The sequence below is a fragment of the Podarcis pityusensis genome (genome assembly GCF_964106645.2).
Source record: "Podarcis pityusensis genome assembly, chromosome: Z".
Classification (NCBI taxonomy): Eukaryota; Metazoa; Chordata; class Lepidosauria; order Squamata; family Lacertidae; genus Podarcis; species Podarcis pityusensis.
Genome location: NC_138044.1, coordinates 46,570,128 through 46,590,055, shown reverse-complemented (window position 1 = coordinate 46,590,055; position 19,928 = coordinate 46,570,128). Strand labels below are relative to the sequence as shown.

The window sequence follows — 19,928 nt, the reverse complement described above, 5'->3', positions numbered from 1 at the left end:
TGGCTCAAGTGTCTTTTCCACTGCAATTATCACAACAAAGCAGCTGATACATCAGGGATGGGAAACTTGTGGCCCTCCAGTTGCATCCATCCTTTGCCTCCACAGCCAGAGGCTGTATGCTTCTGAATATCAGTTGCTGGAAAATGCAGGAGGGGTAAATGCTCTTGTGCTTCAGTTTTTGTTTTGGGCTTCCCATGGGCATCTGGCTAGCCACTCTGAGAACAGGATACTGGACTGGATGGGCCATTATGTTCCTAGGCTTATAGTCAGCATGGTATGGGATGTTCGGAATTGTAGTCCCACAACATCTGGGGTGCCCAAGGTTCCTCAGTTGTGCAAAAGCTGTCTTATGTATTCTTGGGTTGTGCTGGGTGGGAGGGGATGCTGGTACTTCATAACATAGCAATGTCCGAATTCTTAAGGAAAAATTGATAGTTCGTAACTTGCAAAGTGGCCCTTAACCTTATAACACTGCTCTTGATTCTGCGGATCCTCTTGGATTTCACTTTCTTCAGGTTGCGTTTGGCTACCCATCTTGAATTAGTCAACATAGTGTGGGGGACAATTGTGAAATGATCATATTATAAATTGCAACGAAGGTTCTTGCATCATCATGTGTGATAAAACTATATTTTATCTTTGTAGTTATAAACAAACGGATATAAACAATTTGTCTTGTGAAGGCCCCCCCATGGAAATCTCTGCAGAGTTTAACAGCAAGCTGAATCTGATTTACAGTTACTCTGTGAAATTTGAAGTAAGTACAAGAGAGATGTTTTGCAGCTATAATTTCTTAAAATGGTTCAGATTATCAGTTTTTATAGGCAGTGGGGGAGCAACCTGGGTACTTTAAATTCAGAGTTTAGTCTATTTAGCCTGAAACCCCTATAAGTTGTTTAACGTAGTTCATTCTTTGTTTTTGAAGTAGAAGTAATCGTACAAACATCCCACAGTTGAACACGTAATATACACTGCACTCAGTTACAAATGACATAAATAGTTGATTGATATTTCTCCAAATAGATCTTGTTTTTCATGATTATGATTAATATATACCATGTGCTATCCAAGAATAACCTTGGATTTTTTTTCTAAGGGAGATTGGGAGCCTTTTCGTCACAAAGGAACAATTCCTTCTCTTCTAGTTGCTTAGTCTATATTGAGCACGCATTTAGTTGCTGATCCAAATTGGGGTGGAAGGAATGACTCTGCTTTAATCTCTTAATGAAAAGTTGGTGTTGGCACTGAACGACTGATTGACAGCCTGCTTAGAGGAGAGTCCTGATTGAATATGACACAGCATGGTCAACTGCAGAGAGGGCTTAGTAGCTTGATTTCCATATCCGCTCCAATCCCAATAGCTGTGTTGAGACTAACCCCAAAGGGTGGCAATTAAAGTTAGGTTTTTGTGATGCAAGACACCTGTATTGCAAGGAAGTCGGCGGAGACCATTAGCTAGCTTTTGCCCAGGCAGCCAAATGGCCGTCATGGGCTAACAACTTTCATTTTTCCTTCCAAATGGAATGTGACTTGAACCCATGACCTTGAAGTGCAAGCTTCTGTATCCTGTTACCATTCCATTGAGCCACTCGGTCCTCTTAATTTGACAACATGAATGAACTGCCTGTCAATATTTGGCTTTTTAAGAAGACTTAATTTAACTTGGGTATGTAACGTTAACTTCATTAAAAAGCACAAGATGTGTTGTGCCCTGTGGGAGTATCAGCTTCTACAGGTAAATCACCTTGCACCAGTAGCTGTAGTGTCCACACTGAACTCAGTATATGCAGGTACTGCCCCCCCTTCTATCAATCAGAGATTTTTCTATGCAGCACCATTGCACATTCCTCGCTATAGAAAAGGACAGTTCTTGAGCACATAGATTGAGACCTCCTTTTAGCTTTCGGTTACAGCTAGTGGTTTGTTTTCTGGTGCTAACAGACACAGTTGCACCTACTCCCAGGTTAGCTTACCCAGTGGGTTAGTTTAGCCAGTGATAATTAAATGTATGAAGACTTGTTTTCTGAGAAGTGCTCCATTGTTCATCTCATACTTTTTCCATGCAGGAGAACAACAATATTAAGTGGGCTTCGAGATGGGACTACATCTTGGAATCCATGCCCCATACCAACATCCAGTGGTTTAGGTAAGAGATGTTGAAAGTTCTGAAAGAAATAGCTTGCAGCAAAATCTTGCTTTATTTTTTGGGAATTGTAACTTGTGGTTAGAAAGAAGGCAGCTAGCATTCAAGCCAGCCAACGTCTCATGTTTTCATTTGTGGACTTACTTTTCTCAGGACTGGCCCTCTTGGGAGCTGCTCGAAGTATTGTGTTTCATGCAAAGAATGTGCCTTCTGTATCCTGAAGAAAAGCAATCGGCACATTTTACTTTTATCTTCTTGTTTCAGAGAATTTCTGAGATGTTACAGTTGATCACATTCTTTTAATGCTGTCATGTGATATGCTTTGGAGTTTTATCTCTGAAGTTAGTATTTACTGTTAAGGAAAAAAGCTCACAGTGAATATGGATTGAGTTCCCCCTTCCCCTTAAAAAAAATATGACGATAAAGAGGAAACCTCTTCTCAGTCTTGAGGCACACAGTGCAAAGTAAGCGTGTATCAACCATTAAACTACAGTTTGAAAAACCAGACTGTGGTTTGTTAAAGGTAAAGGTAAAGGTACCCCTGCCCGTACGGGCCAGTCGTGGCCGACTCTGGGGTTGTGTGCTCATCTCGCTTAAGAGGCCGGGAGCCAGCGCTGTCTGAAGACACTTCCGGGTCATGTGGCCAGCGTGACGAAGCTGCTCTGGCGAGCCAGCACCAGCGCAGTGCACGGAAACGCCGTTTACCTTCCCGCTATAAAGCGGTACCTATTTATCTACTTGCACTTAGGGGTGCTTTCGAACTGCTAGGTGGGCAGGAGCTGGGACCGGACGACGGGAGCTCACTCCGCCGCGAGGATTCGAACTGCCGACCATACGATCGGCAAGTCCTAGGCACTGAGGTTTTACCCACAGCGCCACCCGTGTGGTTTGTTACATCTGAACAGATATCACCTGACATACCATACTTTGTAAATGGCCACAAACTAGGATCTGATACTATGTTTGAAAACCACAGCTGAAGAAAAACTGTAGCTTGCTGTTCACATCCAAACCAACAAACTATGGTTTGGGAAGTTGCTCTGCCCTTGGTGTCTGATGTTTGAGATACCATCTGCAGCTGGAGGCGAAATGACCAAACTGTGGCTTGTCTGTACTTGGAAACCCACTTCATGGGTTAGAATGTAAACTCTGTTTAGTGCAAATCATGGTTTGTGTTGGAGTTCAAAGGGGCATGAAGTTCATATGCACGTGTGCTTCTGATACATATATTTTAATCATGAAATGCTTAGTGTAGTGTTATAAGGCATAGGTCAAATATTATAAGAGCCTGTCATAAAGCAGGTCTGCAGGGTTTCAGTCGTGAGTCTTTCCCAGTCCTGCCTGGAGATTTCAGGGCAACACCTAAAACCTAAAACCCAACCTAAAATACTTTTCATCAAGCAGTTCATCATAGCACCGTCCCTTGTTCAGTTTTGACTATTTAATCCTATTTAAAGTTTCTAATCACTTTTGCAATGCTGCTAGTTTTGCCACTGATCGCCTGCCCTGGACTTGGAGTCTTCAGTGCCACATCATAGACTTAAGAATTTCGTCTGATGCCACATGGGATCAGTTTACTATCTCTGGGTTTGCTTTTCACTTGCAGCATTATGAATTCCCTTGTAATTGTGCTCTTCTTGTCTGGAATGGTTGCCATGATCCTTCTGAGGACTTTGCATAAAGATATTGCAAGATACAACCAGATTGACTCCTCGGTAAGTAAAATGGGGTGCCTTTTTAAGTTCTGAAATGGAGGGGTGGGGCAGAGCTGTACTAATGTGCCGGTGCTGCAAGGCCCCTTGAAGCAAGGGGGATTCTGAGTAGGTTTGTGAAGTCTGGAGGCTAGCATAGCAGTCCTCTTTCACGGTTGAGGGCAAGATGTGCCGCTGTAACTGTTGCAACACTGGAAAGAAAAGATGTGCACTTTGCTCCCTACCTTAACACAAGAACACAAGAAGAGCCCTGCTGGGCCAGGCTGAAGGCCCACCTAGTCCACCACCCTGTTCTTCTCACAGTGATCAGAAAGATTCCTCTGGGATACCTGCAAGCAGAACATGAGTGCAACATCAATTCTCATCAATTTTGATCCCCAGCAGTTGGTATTCAGAGGCATTCTGCCTTCCACAGTGGAGGTGCAACCTAGGCAACATGGCTACCATCCATTCATTGCCTTGACCTACACTGATTTCTCTAATCTTTTAGAGACATACAAGGTGGTGGCCATGGCTACCCCTAGGGAGAGCAGATTCCATAGTTGCACCGTGAAAGAAGTACATCCTTTTGCCTGCCCTGAATCTTCCAACATTCAGCTTAACTGGAAGAACCCAAGTTCTAGTCTTGTGGGAGAAGGAGAACAGATGATGCAGAGCTGAGAGGGAGGTGACAGAGGAACTCTTGCCCCTTCTGCAGCAACCATTTGTTGCCTTCCTTGGGAGCCATATTCCTAAAGGCCAGGCATTTCTTGCTTTCCTTTGTCTTTCCATTTTCCCAGCGGCTCACTAGAAAGCTACAGGTGGTCTGCTTGGGAAGTGGCTCCTGTGGCCGCCTCAGTGAAGAGCTCTTAAAACTTTAAGCAAATAGGCTGTATTTACTTAGCTAATTAAAACAAAAGTCTGCAAAATACAGACTTTCCATCAGCTGTCATTTGGAAGTAATGAACAGCCTTACAAAAATCCTGCTTTCCCAAGGTGAGGAGTGCCTTGCTTCATATGAAACAAATCAGGGGCTCAGCTCTCATGCTTTGCTTAGGTAATTTGATTTCTTCTCTGGCAAGACACTATCAAGCTTTAAAGGCAGCAGTGTTGGTGCGGCAAGAACTTTCTATGTCTCAGGTTTCTAGGGAAAATATTTTTTGCTGCATTGTCTCTTTGCAGGGGGGGTTTAATCATGGCTTAAATTTCCCAGATATGCTGCATGAGCAGTGATTTAGACACCTAAATCTCATATGTTGGGGAACCTTAAACTTATATTCTTAACCAACCCCACAGAAGCTTTTCCTTTCAGCTTCCTAGGTATTTGGCTCCCAAGATTCCAACCAAGGTTACATAGAGTAGAATGTGTCCCGCCACTCCCTTCTATGGAAAGTGCCCACCTTTGGAGGGTGGAAGAATTGCTGGGTGCCTGAGTACCTAGAATCATAGAATCTTAGAGTTGGAAGGGACCCCAAGGGTCATCTAGTCCAACCCCTTGCAATGCAGGAATCTCAGCTAAGCATCCATGACAGATGACCACCCAACCTCCGCTTAAAAACCTCCAAGGAAGGAGAGTCCACAACCTCCAGTGGGGGATCGTTCCACTGTCAAACAGCTCTTACCGTCAGAAAGTTCTTCCTGATGTTTAGTCAGAATCTCCTTTCTTGTAACTTGAAGCCATTGGTTTGAGTCCTACCCTCCAGAGCAGGAGAAAAGAAGCTTGCTCCTTCTTCCATGTGACAGCCTTTGAGATATTTGAAGATGGCTGTCGTATCTCCTCTCAGTCTTCTCTTTTCCAGGCTAAACATACCCAGCTCCTTCAAGCGCTCCTCATAAGGCTTAGTTTCCAGAGCCTTGATCATCTTGGTTTCCTTCCTCTGCATACCTTCCAGCTTGTCAACATCCTTCTTAAAGTTTTCCCTACCTAAAGTGTCTTTGTTTAGTGCAGGAACAAGATTGCAGAGGGCAAGAAACAATTCCCAGGCCATGTTTCAATAAGGAATGTAGCTTGCATTGGTAATGATAGGGAAGTGAAGAAAAGTTACTGAGCTTCTATTTCATTGTTTTCCCCAACTACAAATTTGTTAGAGAAAGAGGAGTTACTCTCAGAATAGCTGTGTGGCCTGTTGACTAACACACACTTTCCAGAAAGGCCTCCAGTCAAACCAGTTGCTGATCAGCAAATATGGACAGATGCTCAGTAAGCAAGTTGTGTGGATGAGTCCAAAATGTTCACCTCATTTTCTTTAATTCCACCAGATAGGTAATACCCTCTGTTTTGGCGTGTAGAGGACTCCTGGTATTTTGACGTGGGGTTCTCATCTGACTGAATGCATCTCAGTTGATTAAGAAAATGAATTTTATTTGATTGAAATTCTGATGTACTTGTTTTTGACTGGAACTGTTGTTTTGAAGGGAAACAACCATGGTTCCCTTGCCTTTAGATAGCATACGCCATTAAAAAAAGATAGCATATACCATGAACATATGTGGTGTATCACGTGTATGCATTGCTACAAGTGGAAACACAGAGAAATAAAAACATGTTTGCAAACTGCCAATATGTTTTATTTCTCCCAGTGCATTTTGGAAAGATGAATTGCCTTCATTGGGGCATCTTAGAAACACATTTTTTTAAACAGTATCAGAACAACCCTTTAAAAATAGTAAAAATAATTTCCCCTGAGCTATCTCATCATGGAGGCTCAGCAAAATATGTGCTCAAGTATTTCTTAAGTGAGTGTTGGCACTTCCTTTTTCTAGACTGGCTTTTGTTAACTGGACAGAAATGGAGATGCCCATTGCCGAGTGCTTTGAGATACATTGCACAATGTTTGAGTTGAAAGGAAATTTTGAGCTTGGAAAAGGGAGTTTGCCACTAAACCTTTGCCATGAAGGTGTTGTTCTCTGCCATTGGAAACAAGGAGAAAAGTTAAGGATGTTAACAATATGGACTGAAAAGAGGGGTGACTTGTTTTGGGGAGGAGTATTCTGCCACAAAGATCTGTTTAGAGAACTTAAGCTAACATTTGGTCACATTGGTGCAGTAACTAACCCCAGATGAAAAAGAGGGAATCGAATGCTTCAGCAGTGTTGGGGGTGCAGAACAGCATCTTTGATTTGGAACAGCGTTTTTGATTTCATGTTTTATTCCGCTGCCTTGTTGCTCCCTATAGTGCCAGCCTATAGTGTGTGGAAACCACAGGAGTTGACACCTGATAGAACCTAGGCCTTGGTTTTGTGGCATGGTATTTCCTTTCCTTTCATGTCAGATTTGAAACTGGCTTGTTAGGCAACAGAAGACAAAGATGGATAAATGCGTTGAGTGCTCGCGATACCACTTAAATTGAACATGATCTTTTGTTTAATATCAATTAACATTGCAGCACTCTGGCTAAGCATGTTAATGTTTGTTTCTCCTCCTCAACATAAGCGTTTCTTAATATATCTACATCCTCTGCACACGCAAGTCCCCCACCCCCAACCAGCAGTCCATTAGGGAGTTGTAAAACCAGTGAGTAACAACGCTGATGCAATTAGTCCCCTTCAGAAACAAAACCTGGAAGATAATCAGGCTAGGAAAGTGAATTTCACGTCCGGCTTGTACTAATTCACTGTTGCATGATGTATGCCTAATAAAGAGATGTTATTACAGGAGGACGCCCAGGAGGAGTTTGGGTGGAAGCTGGTCCATGGAGATGTGTTTAGGCCTCCCAGGAAGGGCATGCTGCTCTCTGTCTTCCTGGGGCAAGGGACGCAGATTTTCATAATGACATTTATTACCTTATGTAAGTAGCAGGAGGTTGGCTGAAATCATCATTGTTATTTATGCAATATTGGCTTTCTGTGTGTTTATGTTATTACCAATATTATTAATATTTACCCGCCTTATGCCGAGTCAGACCTTGGGTCCACTTAGCTCAGCATTGTCTACAAGGATAGTCAGCGGCTCTTTTGAGAGCTACTGCCAGTCAGTGTTCACTGAACTGAGCTAGATGGACTAGTGGTCTGACTCTGAATAAGGCAGCTTCCTGTGTGTTCTTGTGCTGCCTGTTTTGCATATGCAATTCCACCCCGTGTAAACCTGGGGACAGCTGGCTCCTGGGAAGACTAATACTTTGAGGCAGCAGCTGTAGCCATCAGGAGAAAATATTTTTTTTAAAAAATTGTGTAAGCTCATCACCCTACAGTTATGCACAGTGGAGCTGAGTAGTCACAAAACCAACTGAGATCTTGAGGACTAGTCACCTAGGAGGATGCCTTATTCCAAGTCAGACCATTGTTTCATCTAGCTTCATTGTCTACACTGACTGTCAGGGGCTTAAGGTGGAGGCATACCCAGTCCTACTTGAAGATGCAGCGGGGTTGAACCTGGGGCTTTCTTTGTGCAAAGCAAACACTGTGTACTGCTTAGCTGCAACCCTTCCCTCACACGCACAAAAGAAAGAAAGACAGGAATGGTACAGTTTTCTAAGGCAGAGTATTTTGTTGTTTGTTGTTTCAGGAAACTCTGAGCTTTAGCCGAGATTCCTTCATTGCAGGGGGTTGGATTTAGATGGCTGCCCGGGTCCTTTCCAATTCTACAATTCCTGGTTCTTTTCATTGGGAGCTTGCCAAGGGTTCTTTGGTTGGGAGGATCAGTACTGACAAGCAGGCTTTCCCTTTCAGAAGAAGCCATGCTATCAATACTGATCATCTGTACCCTCAGTTTGAACCGCAGAATGGTAGAGTTGGAAGGGACCCTAAGGGTCATCTAGTCCCTGCAATGCAGGAATCTTTTTTGCCCAGAGTAGGGCTCGAACCCGCAACCTAGAGATTTGCAGCCCTGTGCTCTGCCAACCGAGCCATCCCAGCAGTTCAGTGAGGCTGCCTAGTGCTCCCATGCATTTGCCTGTGAACATGTCCCAGAAGCCTCTGCAGTGTACTGGGGTCCTGCAGTGGGTCTTCCTTGTCAGGTGATTCTCATGGGGAAAGGATTCCCCACAGAACATAAAGCTGTTCTAAAACTGGGATGGGGAACCTCTGGCCTTCCAGAAGCTTGCTGGGCTCCTAACTCCCATTAGCCCCAGCTGCTGTGGCCATTGGTCAGGGCTGACACAGGTTGCAGTCCAATGATAGCTGGAGACCCACAGGTTCCTCACCCCTTTCAAAAGCTTGGTTGGTGAGGGGAGGGCCTTATTTCGATGGTAGAGCACCTGCTTTGCATGCAGAAGGCCCCCTCATATCTCTAGGCAGGGCTGCAAGACTCCCCCCGCCTGAAATCCTGGAGAGCTGCTATCTCCCCACAACTGTGTACAAGTGTGGCACAGGAAATAATTAAATAACTTGTTTTAAACTGAATAATAATAATAATAATAATAATAATAATAATTTATACCCTGCCCATCTGGGCGGCTTCCAACAAAATATTAAAATACAGTGGTCTGTTAAACATTAAAAGCTTCCCTAAACAGGGCTGCCTTCAGATGTCTTCTAAAAGTCTGGTAGTTGTTCTTGTCTTTGACAAATGTCTGGAAAGGGGCAGAAACAGCCCGAAAAGAGCAGGAAAACTGCAAATATGGCATAAGAAGAGTGGGGAAATGGGTAGCAATCTCAGGGGCCTTTACAGCTTTGACCCCATGAGCCTTTGCATCGACCTTTGAGGCCTGTGGAGAGTTGGAGTTTGAGAAAGGAAGTCTGGAGGGAGCAATTGTGGTGGAGTTTGGCAGAGTTTGGCTTCTTAGATGGTTTTCCCCACTAAATGCGATTTCATGTATATGCACGGTACCCAGGAACGTTGACTGTTGCGTTAGTGGGGAGATACCTGTATTGAGCTAGATGGACCCAATGGTCTGAACCTAGCATAAGGCAACTCCTTACATTCCGATTTTGGGTGGGCGCATTTATTATTTTTAATTTATATCCTGCCCTTATTTCCTTATAGAGCACAGGGCAGCTAACAGCAGGTCAGATTGAAACAGATTGAAAAAATTCCCATCACTAAAAGCCACAATATTGCAGTTGAAATACAGTAAAACAAGCAGTTGGTAAATATCTTGGAAAATCATATACTTCAAGATCTAAACGCCTGGACAAATAGGAAATGTCTTTACCCTGTGTTTTGAAAGTTTTAACCCTGGGGGCACATTTGTATTTTTGGAACATTGCACCAATTTACACCAGGGAACCTCTTTTGTAACACACTTTTGTTCTCTGTGTTGACACTTTCAGTCCTTGCCTGCCTTGGATTCCTTTCGCCAGCCAACAGGGGGGCCTTGATGACCTGTGCTGTCGTGCTGTGGGTCTTGCTGGGGACCCCAGCAGGCTACGTATCTGCTCGGATGTACAAAAGTAAGTGCAAGCCTTGTGTAATGGAATGTTGCCAGGCTGTTGTTGAAACCACAGAGATTGTGCTCAGTGGCCGGTGGTACCCAATTGAGACTGGTAGGGCGGAAGGTGGGGGGGCAACAGTAGGCGGACAATGATAGGCAGAGATAGAGCCAACGACTGGCAGAGCCCGCTGAATCTAGTTTTGCAATCATGCTCCTCCCATCTGAATTCTACAAGGGCAGCACTGAGGCTAAGGAAGCCGACAGACAGCGCCACCCCCTGGGTTGGTTATATGTGGAAGGCAGGCAAGTGTGGGCTGGCTGGGGGCGAGGGGCCATGCCCCCATTCACCTCCACTGATCATACTTGGAAGTGGAAAACCAAGGGTGGTTCCTGCCCAGCCCTTGATTGGCTGTCCTAGGTCAAATCTCTTAGCCTTTCTTCTGCCTTTGTAGAATGGGAACTGCCAGTGATTTTTCACTGGTTTAGCAGGGACAGGAAAGACCAAGAGGTAACAGAATAAGAAAATGGTGTTCTTAGCAGTGTTTACCTCCCCACTCCTTTTCTGAACTGCAGTGCCCTGTCTCTTTCTCATGATCCTTTGCAAATTGGTTGTGAAACATGGGGAGGTTTGCTTGAAATGTAACACAAGTACACAGGTGGGGAGAGAGCCTGAAAAGCTTTCCTGGATCCTGGCTGTCAATTATGAGCAGGATATTGAGCCGGTTTGAATTATGGCAGAGGATCGTTATCAGCACTCCTTGGGGTTCAGATTCTATAAGCAGGGAAGATTCAGAGCAGTTCATAGTACTATGGTGAGCAATCTAGTGTTAAAATTATTGAGACTTAAAAATAAATAAATTTCTTCCAGCTACTTCAAATGTGTTAAATGTAGTGATTACTTTTTTCTCCTCTTCTCAGCATTTAGAGGTGAAAAATGGAAGACAAATGTGTTGCTGACAGCTCTGTTGTGTCCAGGGTTAGTATTCCTCACATCTTTCTTTTTATAAAACTCATTTTCTGCATTGCAAATTGGTTAATATGCACAAAGGCCTATGCTTCTTACCTCACATGACTGACAGTTACTCCAGTTCTAGATTCAGGTAGGCATTGGTCTGACGCAGTCGAAATATATAAAAAAATTAAAAAATTGTCCAGTAGCACCTTAGAGACCAACTAAGTTTGTTCTTGGTATAAGCTTTTGTGTGCATGCACACTTCTTCAGATACACTGAAACAGAAGTCACCAGACGTCAACAGGTTTACCATACCCATTGAGTCAATCACCCGTTTCCTACTACCCTCCTGAGAAAATCCCCACCCACCCTCCCATTATATATAATGGTCTGGTGACTTCTGTTTCAGTGTATCTGAAGAAGTGTGCATATTCAGTTACTCCAGTTGTAATCTAATCCAGTTGTACGCATTCAGCTCCTCTTCATTTCCATGTTCTTGAGTGCATATAACTATGAACCAGATCCCCATGTTTGTAAGTGCATTGATATTCCTGTTTCACTTTGTTTTTAAAATCCCTCTCCTTTTTTTAACTATCTTTGGAAAGTCTTGAGTGCCTTAACTGTGGTTTGCTTAGTATTGACGTAAAACTTAACTGTGGTTTGCAAACTCTTCAAGCTATGGTGTCATGCATTGGCTTTTAGTCTATTATTAGTGGTGCTAATAATTCAAGAGTATCTGATTCAAAACCTCCGCTGCCTTGTGGGACATCTTTGGGAGGAGAAAAGGCTAAGGAGTAAACTCTACCTAAATCTGGAGTGGGAGTCCCTGAGGCGGTTGGGTGGCACCTTTTTACGCTTCCTTCCAGCAACTCCTTTAGCCCAGCCATTGCTAAACATATTGCTCTGCTTTTGTTTGGACCACATCAGCAATGCTGAGATGGTTAAGAGTCACTTCTGCATTGAGCAAACTATGGTTAGGGCAGTGTTGCCAGTGTTTCTGCTTGCAAGGTGACATGTGGGACTTGGCGGTCTTAGGAAGCATGGTTGTGTTAACTCTTTCATTTCAAAATTAAAAAATATCAATAGACAGTGGACTAGAAATTAGACTGTTTGGCAGCAGGGTGTGAAATAGCTTGATACCAGAAGTCCCAACCAGAAATGTACATCCTGGCTGTCATCTAGATGACTATCTTGGCAAAGTCCAAAATGGCAAAATACCATGCTGATAGTTTAAATTCCAGTGTGCAAATTCCATTTCATAGAAGTTGAATAATTGCCTGGGGTGGTGGGGAGAGCACAAAATAAGAACAGATGTCTTGATTATGCTGTGCTAGTTCAGAAAATTTACATAATGCCATAAACAGCCCGAGGCAGTTACGTACACTGGATTGATTTTGAGAATTTGTAGACTAGCAGGATTCCCCGCTCCCAACCCCCTTCTCCCTTTGGAGGAGTGAAAGAGAGATTTGCTTTGCTTTGCTTAGGCAGAGCTTAACAACAACAACAACAACAACAACAACAACAACAACAACAACAACCTGCCTTTATACACAACAGTGATAGGTTTGCAAGGATATCCATCTTGCAGGAGATTAGATGACATTTGCCCCCTAAATATTCCAGGCTAAAAAAGAAAGATATAATTTTTGTATGAATTAATTAGAATTGGCTTCTTCTTTGCTTTTGGTCCAATATGGCAGTGCATGGAACATTGTATCTTTGGCTCTAAGAATGCTTTTGCAATGCGTCCCAGGCTGCAGAGTGTGGCAACATCCTTGCCTGAAGCCAGCTGATGTTCAGCTGACACTCCCTTCTGTTCATAGCACGGTAGAGGTTTCAGCTGCTGCTGATGTGCTACAGTGAAACTATGGCTTCTGTAGGACGCAGTATATTGGTGCAGGCATAGATGCTGAATGAATTCCTTCCCCTGAAGTGCCCTTACATGCACCTGTTGGTTAGGAAAGGGCTGGGGAACCTCAGGGTTCTGCCTCCACAGTCTGAAGCAGTAATGCTTGTGAATACTAGGAAGGGAGAGTTGCTGTTGCTCTCTCAGGTTCTGGTTGCGGGCTTCCTGTTGGGGCACCTGGTTAGTCACTGTGAAAGCAGGCTACTGGACTGGATGGGCCTTTGTCCTGATCCATCTGGGTTCTTGTTAGGTTCTTAAATTAGGAACACCATGCCAACATTGAATCTGGTCATCTTCTGTTCCCTCAGAATTGTCTTTGCTGACTTCTTCATAATGAACCTTATTCTTTGGGTGAAAGGATCCTCAGCTGCTATTCCCTTTGGCACTCTGGTTGCTATCTTGGCCATGTGGTTTGGAATATCTGTCCCATTAACCTTTGTCGGTGCATACTTTGGATTCAAGGAGAAGGTGAGTTAGAAATTCAGTAGAGTTTATTATATATATACATATTTAAAGCTCCTTATTATACCACTTGAGAATTCCTTTCCTTTTCTGAACCCATGGACCTGGGTCTAAAGGATGATGAGCAGAAGGAGAAAATATATTCATGTTGTTTGGCAACCTTTGCACAATCACTGCCAGAAGACTTCTTGCGGTATAGCGCCACTGTGTTGTGTTGCAGCATGAATTAAAGAAGATCCGGGCTGTAGCATTTCGACTACAGCAGCCCATGGAAAGTTTTTGAGGGGGTCTTCTGCAAAGAGAGGAACATCTTTGGATTTGGGACTGCTTTTCTTACACAGTGGTCTTTCACTCAGATCAGAAATGGCCCTCCAAGTACATGGGTGCATTAGCCATAATTATTCCCTGTTGTGAGAATAATCATATTTTTACATATTGAAATCGTTGCACCTTTTAAATGTGGCTTTGCTGTTTCCTTAGATGTGTCTGCCATGTTAATTGTGGGTTTTTTAAAAACTTTCCCTAGCCCATTGAGCACCCGGTGCGTACAAACCAGATTCCTCGTCAAATCCCGGAGCAGTCCTTTTTCACCAAGCCTCTTCCGGGCATCATCATGGGAGGCATCCTCCCTTTTGGGTGTATCTTTATCCAGCTCTTCTTCATTTTAAACAGCATTTGGTGAGTATCTCCCCCTTTTCTGAATTCGAAATTACCAAGCTACATGCCAGGCACACTGCTGTTTCTTTGTGAGAAATAATTAAATGAAGAAAGGCTGCTGTGTGGGCCCAAAGCACCCATCTATAGAAGAGGTTGCCTGCTGGCTCTCTGCATGGTTTACTGCTCTGGGTTTGTCTCCTTCCCATTGCTCCTGCTGGGGTTTGGTCATTCATTTGTTCTTCAAAACAGCAGCCGCTAGTCTGGGTGCAGATCCCTTAAAGATCTTGCCCCAACTGAAGGGAAGAGAGTGCAATGAAATACAGATGTTGCTGAAATACAGCTCCCAAATGCCTCCAAAAGGGGAGGGACCTCAAAAAAACTTGGAAAAGGAACAAAAAGCTCAGGAAAAAAAGACTATATTTTACAATGTAGCAACATCCAAACTAACAAGTATATCATTCAGTAGTTGATGTTATCCAATTCTGGAAGTTTATTTATAAAGTCCCATAGAATGTTTTATATAGAATTTCAGTTGAGCCACGAAAGGAGCCAGAGAGGATCTTGCATACTTAGAAAGTGGTTCTAAAATTGAATCACACCCTGAAGCTGTTGTGTGTTTGTTTGAGTCACTGTTCTGGACCCATTGCCTTCCAGTTGGTAATCTATGTACAGAACAGCAACTTATTCAGAAGCACAGGTGCATAAGTTGGTATGTGATAGAGAGAGGCTTCTGAGTTCAGGTAGGTGAGAGGTGGGAACCTGACAGAGGGAAACTTGTTTGGCTGAGAATTTGAGGCTTTGGATTCTCAAAAACCACAGCCTAATTGCCAGGCATTAAACGTATCATGAACTGCAGTCTTTAACCAACTGGGGCGGGCTGGAACTCTTCCTGCTGTGACCATGCCACCTGCAATCCTTGTTAGGCCTTCACGATGCTGAACCTTGAGAAAGGAGGGTGGGTGCAGAGATCTTGGGCGAAGGTTGACCCAGTGACTTCTCTCATTCCAGGTCTCACCAGATGTACTACATGTTTGGCTTCTTGTTCTTAGTCTTTATCATCCTCCTGATTACATGCTCAGAAGCAACGGTCTTGCTGTGCTATTTTCATCTATGTGCCGAGGTAAAACTGACCTGCCACTTCCATTGCCAAGCTTAGTATGTTGCTGGACGGGAATCAGCCACCAGCTGGCAGCATCAGGGAGGCTGAGCCAACACCTGCAGCTTGCTGGTGCATCGGTGCCCCATTGTGTTGGAAAGATTTATGCATGTTGTGGCTGCCAGCTGTGCATAGTAGACCTGCTGGTAGGAAGGGAAAGTGGGTGATGCTGTGCTTGGGAAGCCTGGATTCCTTTCTGTGGAATAAGCAGCTTGGCTGTGAGGGCAACTGTTTAGGAGTAGCGGCAGAGGATAACACTTCTGCATGGTGGCAGTAGGCCAAGATGCCAAGGGGTGGGGAGTGAAACTGAGGATCCCCTCCCTTTCTATTTGCTGTTGCCAACGTAACAGACTTCTGCAGCTTTCAGTGCCAAATCAGTCTTTGTAATGTATCATCAAGATGCGATTGCATCTGCATACCAGCTGGAATTAAAAAACCCCCAAAGCATAGGTTGTTGTCCCCTTGTTACATTTGCCATCTTTGTGTCCCGTTCCCTTGCTAAGTAGCTCCATCCTGAAAATTACTTTTTATCTAGGGCTCCATGAAAGCCGTAGTTTAGCTAGTCGAAGAAAGAGTTGCAAGTCTGGTTGCAGATCCCTTTGGGATCTTGCCCCTAACTAAAGGGAAGAGAGTGTAATGTGACATTAGTTCTGAAAGTGTATAGGCTTCGTGATGATTTTGAAAGCCAAAGGGATGGACTGGTCAAAGCTTTGGTGGATTGCACTAAACTCCTCCCCATGACCTGCAGGAGCAGCAGAAAAAAAGTCATGCAAATGTATGCAGATTGTGTAATATAAAAGTGGTGGTGTTTTATCTTGGTGCTGATATTAGTGGCGGAGTCACAGAGATGTTGCTTCGTTATGTGGACAGTCTATAACACTCCATTCTCATACTTGTGGTAGACAGATTTTGGGGGTTTAGGCAAGCTGCAAACAGATGCCTTGTGGAACCAGCTGCATTGAGTAAAGATACCTGAGGCCTGCCATGCAAATAAGCTCTTAAGTGTAGGAATTAGTTTCAGTTTTCTAGATAACATGGGTGAGCCACAAACTGGGTTCTGAACCGTTTGTTGTGCACCTGGGCTGTGAAGAAGAACAGCTCTTTGGTCAAATGACACTAGGCTGGGGGGGTGATCAGCTTTTTCTCTTGTCTCTAAAATGCGCAGGCACACATCTCTCTTTTTCACCCACCCACCCAAACTTACATGTAGACACATTCCCACAGAGAAAAACCTTTGGCACAGACTGTTCATCTCACCTCTCCTTTGCAGCACTTTGCTCTCACGGCAGTGTTGATGCGAGTTCTCTTGGCTGGTAAGATGCAGCAACAGGACAGTGTCAGGAGGAGGAAGAAAAGGGCAAACCGAAGAAGCACCTGATTTTGCAGGGGCTGGCAGGCCATGGAAGCGGCTTGGTAGGCCAGATTTGTCCTGCAGGAATTTGTGAAATAGAATTCTGGGAAACAAATCTAATAAAGCATAGTTCAGAGTAGTAAGTGTGGACAGGTGCAAGGACAGCTTAAGGCTGGTCCACTAAATATGCATGGGAAGCATTTTTGGGGGGGTCTTTCATGCTTTCCTTGCCTCTCAACCTCTTTTGATTTGCCTCTAGGATTATCATTGGTGGTGGAGGTCATTCTTAACCAGCAGCTTCACCGCCGTCTATCTCTTCATCTACGCCGTCCATTATTTCTTCTCAAAACTTCAGATCACAGGAACTGCCAGCACCATTTTATACTTCGGATATACAATGATCATGGTCTTGATTTTCTTCCTTTTCACTGGTGAGTCAATTTCTCAAGTCTTTGAGCGTCTCAGGGTTGGGAGATATGTATAGGAGCATATGCGAAGGCACCTCGTACCAAGCTAGACTTTGGTTCCATGCAAGTCAGGATTCTCTGCCCTCTGCCTTAGGTGAGTCGTCCTGCCTGTGATCCTTTGAACAGGAGGTGCTATGGACTGAAGGTGAGGCCTTCTGCTTGCAGGGTTCATACTCTACTACTCAGCTGCAAGCTCTTCCTTTCTCCCCCACCCCTGGTATCTTAAAGTCCCAGTATGGCAGAATATGGGTTTAAACAGCCTTCTCTATCTGGGTGGCTGCCATATGATCTGGACTACAAAAGGCCAATGGTCAGCGATGTTCGGAGTTGTAGTCTAAAACATCTGGAGGGCACAACATAGGAGTATGGGTGCGATTAGTATGTGACACATGGGACCCACTCAGAGCACAACGGCATCAACCACCTTCCCGACATATATTTAAAGCATGGGGCTTCCACCAAAGAATTATGGAAATCAGTCTGTTAAAGGAGCTGAGAGTTCTCAGGAGACTCCTATTCCCCTCACAGAGCTACAGGTACCAGAATGGTTCAGCAACCAATCCTTCCTAGGGAACTCTGGTAATTGTAGCTCTGTGAGGGGAGTGGGGTGGGGTGTCTCCTAACAACTCACAGCACCCTTAGCTGCAGTTCCCAGGATTCTTTGGGGGAAGCCATGGTTGTTTAAAGTGGTGTGATACTGCTTTAAATGTTGGGTTTGAATGTGGCCATCATTAATTCATGCGTTCCTGGGCCATTTTATTCTGGGTGCTTTCTTTCAGAGTATTACTATGAGGCTGTGAATGAATACTCTTCCGTCATATAAAGGGCTCATTCAGCACTGAAAGGAGTTTTCTAACATTCACCTGCTGGTAATCAAATGCGCACATATGCTGATTTCTTACTGTACGTGTGAACCAGGACAATGTGCATTTGAAGGGTGGATCGAGCTTACAAATGGATAGAGTATTTAGGGAGCATAACATGATAAAAGTGAAAAAATAATAATTCCTCAAATTCTGCTAGAATCATGTTTCTCTTGCTATTCATGACAACAAAGAGACTTTTTGGCACCTTAAAGACAAATAAAATTATCAAGTGTTTATTATATTTTGAGTCTTTAAGGTGCCACAAGACTCCGTAAAGGCTTTTGGCTGATGGCAGGGGTAGAGTGGGGGTGTTAGCTCTATGGCAGAGCATTTGCCTTCCATGCAGAAGGTTCCCAGGTTCAATCCCTGGCAGCTCCAGGTGGGGCTGGTGGGAAAAGCCTTTTGTCTGGAAAAACCCTGGAGAGTTGCTGCCAGTCAGTGTAGGTATTACTTAAGGAAATGGACCCAATACTGTAGTCTGAATCTGTATAAGGCAGCTCCCTGTGTTCCTACTCTCCCTTGCATAAAAAAGCAAACATGGCTGCTTTCCTGGAAGCTTTCATTAAAGGGTTTTCTCAACCTTGCTTGTGGCCTTGCAGAAGGATTTCTTCTTTAGCTGTCTTCAGTCGGATGGAAGTAGAAAGCGAGTAGGCTTTAATCTCACCAATTTAAAAGTATTAGTAAGTAAATATGGGAATTGGTGTTCCCAGCTAAATCCTTCTTTAAGTCCACAGCTCTGCAGGCAAGTTCCAGATGCCCCCCCTATAATTTACCCCAAATAAATTCTAGCATTAAAACAAAAAAATGTTTTAATTCTGAACTAAAGCAGTATGCTAATGCCTGTCTGGGTTTAGCTTGGGTTAGCTGCCAATTTCAGTTTCGCTTGTGTGATATAAATTGCTAGAATCAGAAATATCCTTTTCATATAGGAAATGATAATTGAAATTGTCACAGCTGCTGCTGAAAGGGATTAAAATAGTCAGATATGTCGGCCCTGATCTCCTTGATACGAAGGGCAGTGAGGCTTAAATGTGCCGTGGCAAAGTTTACACCTGTGTGTTCTCGCGTTAAGGTCTGGTTTAGACGTCATGTGCCAATGACAGTTTGGAGGCTTAGGAACATATCACTTTGCTTGCCTGTTCTAGCCCTCTGAGTGCTGATTATTGTCTCCAAACTGTGGCTTGCAAACCCACTTTCAAACCACATTTTTGAATCATGGCTTGAAGGCAATTCCTGGTTTGCACCATTGGCAAACCATGAAAAAGAGGAGGTAATCAGCTTGTGAGAAGGAAGATGGATGTGTTCCTTATCCTTCAGACTTTGGGTTGGAGGTTTGTACTCACCAAATAGTTGCAGTCTGACCAAACAAGTACCATGGAAAATACAAAGTAACCATGATATCCAGACCTCTCTGTTTTGCCTTCTGATCTCTCCCCAGAATATGCTCCCCCTTTGAGTGCTTTTGCCTGGTTGGCATGTGTCTGTGAATGATAATGATGTCTCTTGCGTGCCTGTAAGAGGGGGAATGAAGTGTGTGTGTGTGTGTGTGTGTGTGTGTGTAGACCTGTGGCTTGCATGAGAGGAAAATAACTTACTGAACTTCAGTAAGTTATGTCCATTGTTCTGCCCACTTTTGCATCAGGTCCAATCCAGCATTGCTATGTGGCTCCCAGAAAGCTGATTTATTATATTTCTATTCTGCTTTTCATTCCGACGCATCCCAAAGCAGTTTAAAAACAATAAATAGCAATACAATAACATTATAGAACATCCCACGTACAGCGTAAGTCGTATACAATAATCAACAAATAATCGGTGGAACAATTACAATCCATAAAACACTGTTAACAAAGCAACAACTTAAAAAAATGGGCTAAACATCACAATTAAAAGCAAAGGTCATATTATATGATGAACAAATCAATACAGCATTTGTAGTCTATAAAACATCCTTAACAAAATAGCA

At 43.8% G+C, this 19,928-nt stretch overlaps 1 protein-coding gene across 1 annotated transcript in view; it reads left to right on the top strand.

The window, feature by feature from the left end:
* The window catches only part of LOC308468117 (transmembrane 9 superfamily member 2-like), a 51,651-nt gene that overhangs the window by 22,649 nt on the left and 9,074 nt on the right, over positions 1-19,928 (top strand). Inside the window, exons 7-16 of the mRNA XM_080990091.1 lie at positions 646-757; positions 2,067-2,146; positions 3,750-3,858; positions 7,490-7,622; positions 10,045-10,164; positions 11,064-11,121; positions 13,312-13,471; positions 13,992-14,143; positions 15,131-15,242; positions 16,889-17,060. Coding sequence (XP_080846217.1) covers positions 646-757; positions 2,067-2,146; positions 3,750-3,858; positions 7,490-7,622; positions 10,045-10,164; positions 11,064-11,121; positions 13,312-13,471; positions 13,992-14,143; positions 15,131-15,242; positions 16,889-17,060 — 1,208 coding nt within the window. The remainder of the gene's footprint in view (positions 1-645; positions 758-2,066; positions 2,147-3,749; positions 3,859-7,489; positions 7,623-10,044; positions 10,165-11,063; positions 11,122-13,311; positions 13,472-13,991; positions 14,144-15,130; positions 15,243-16,888; positions 17,061-19,928) is intronic.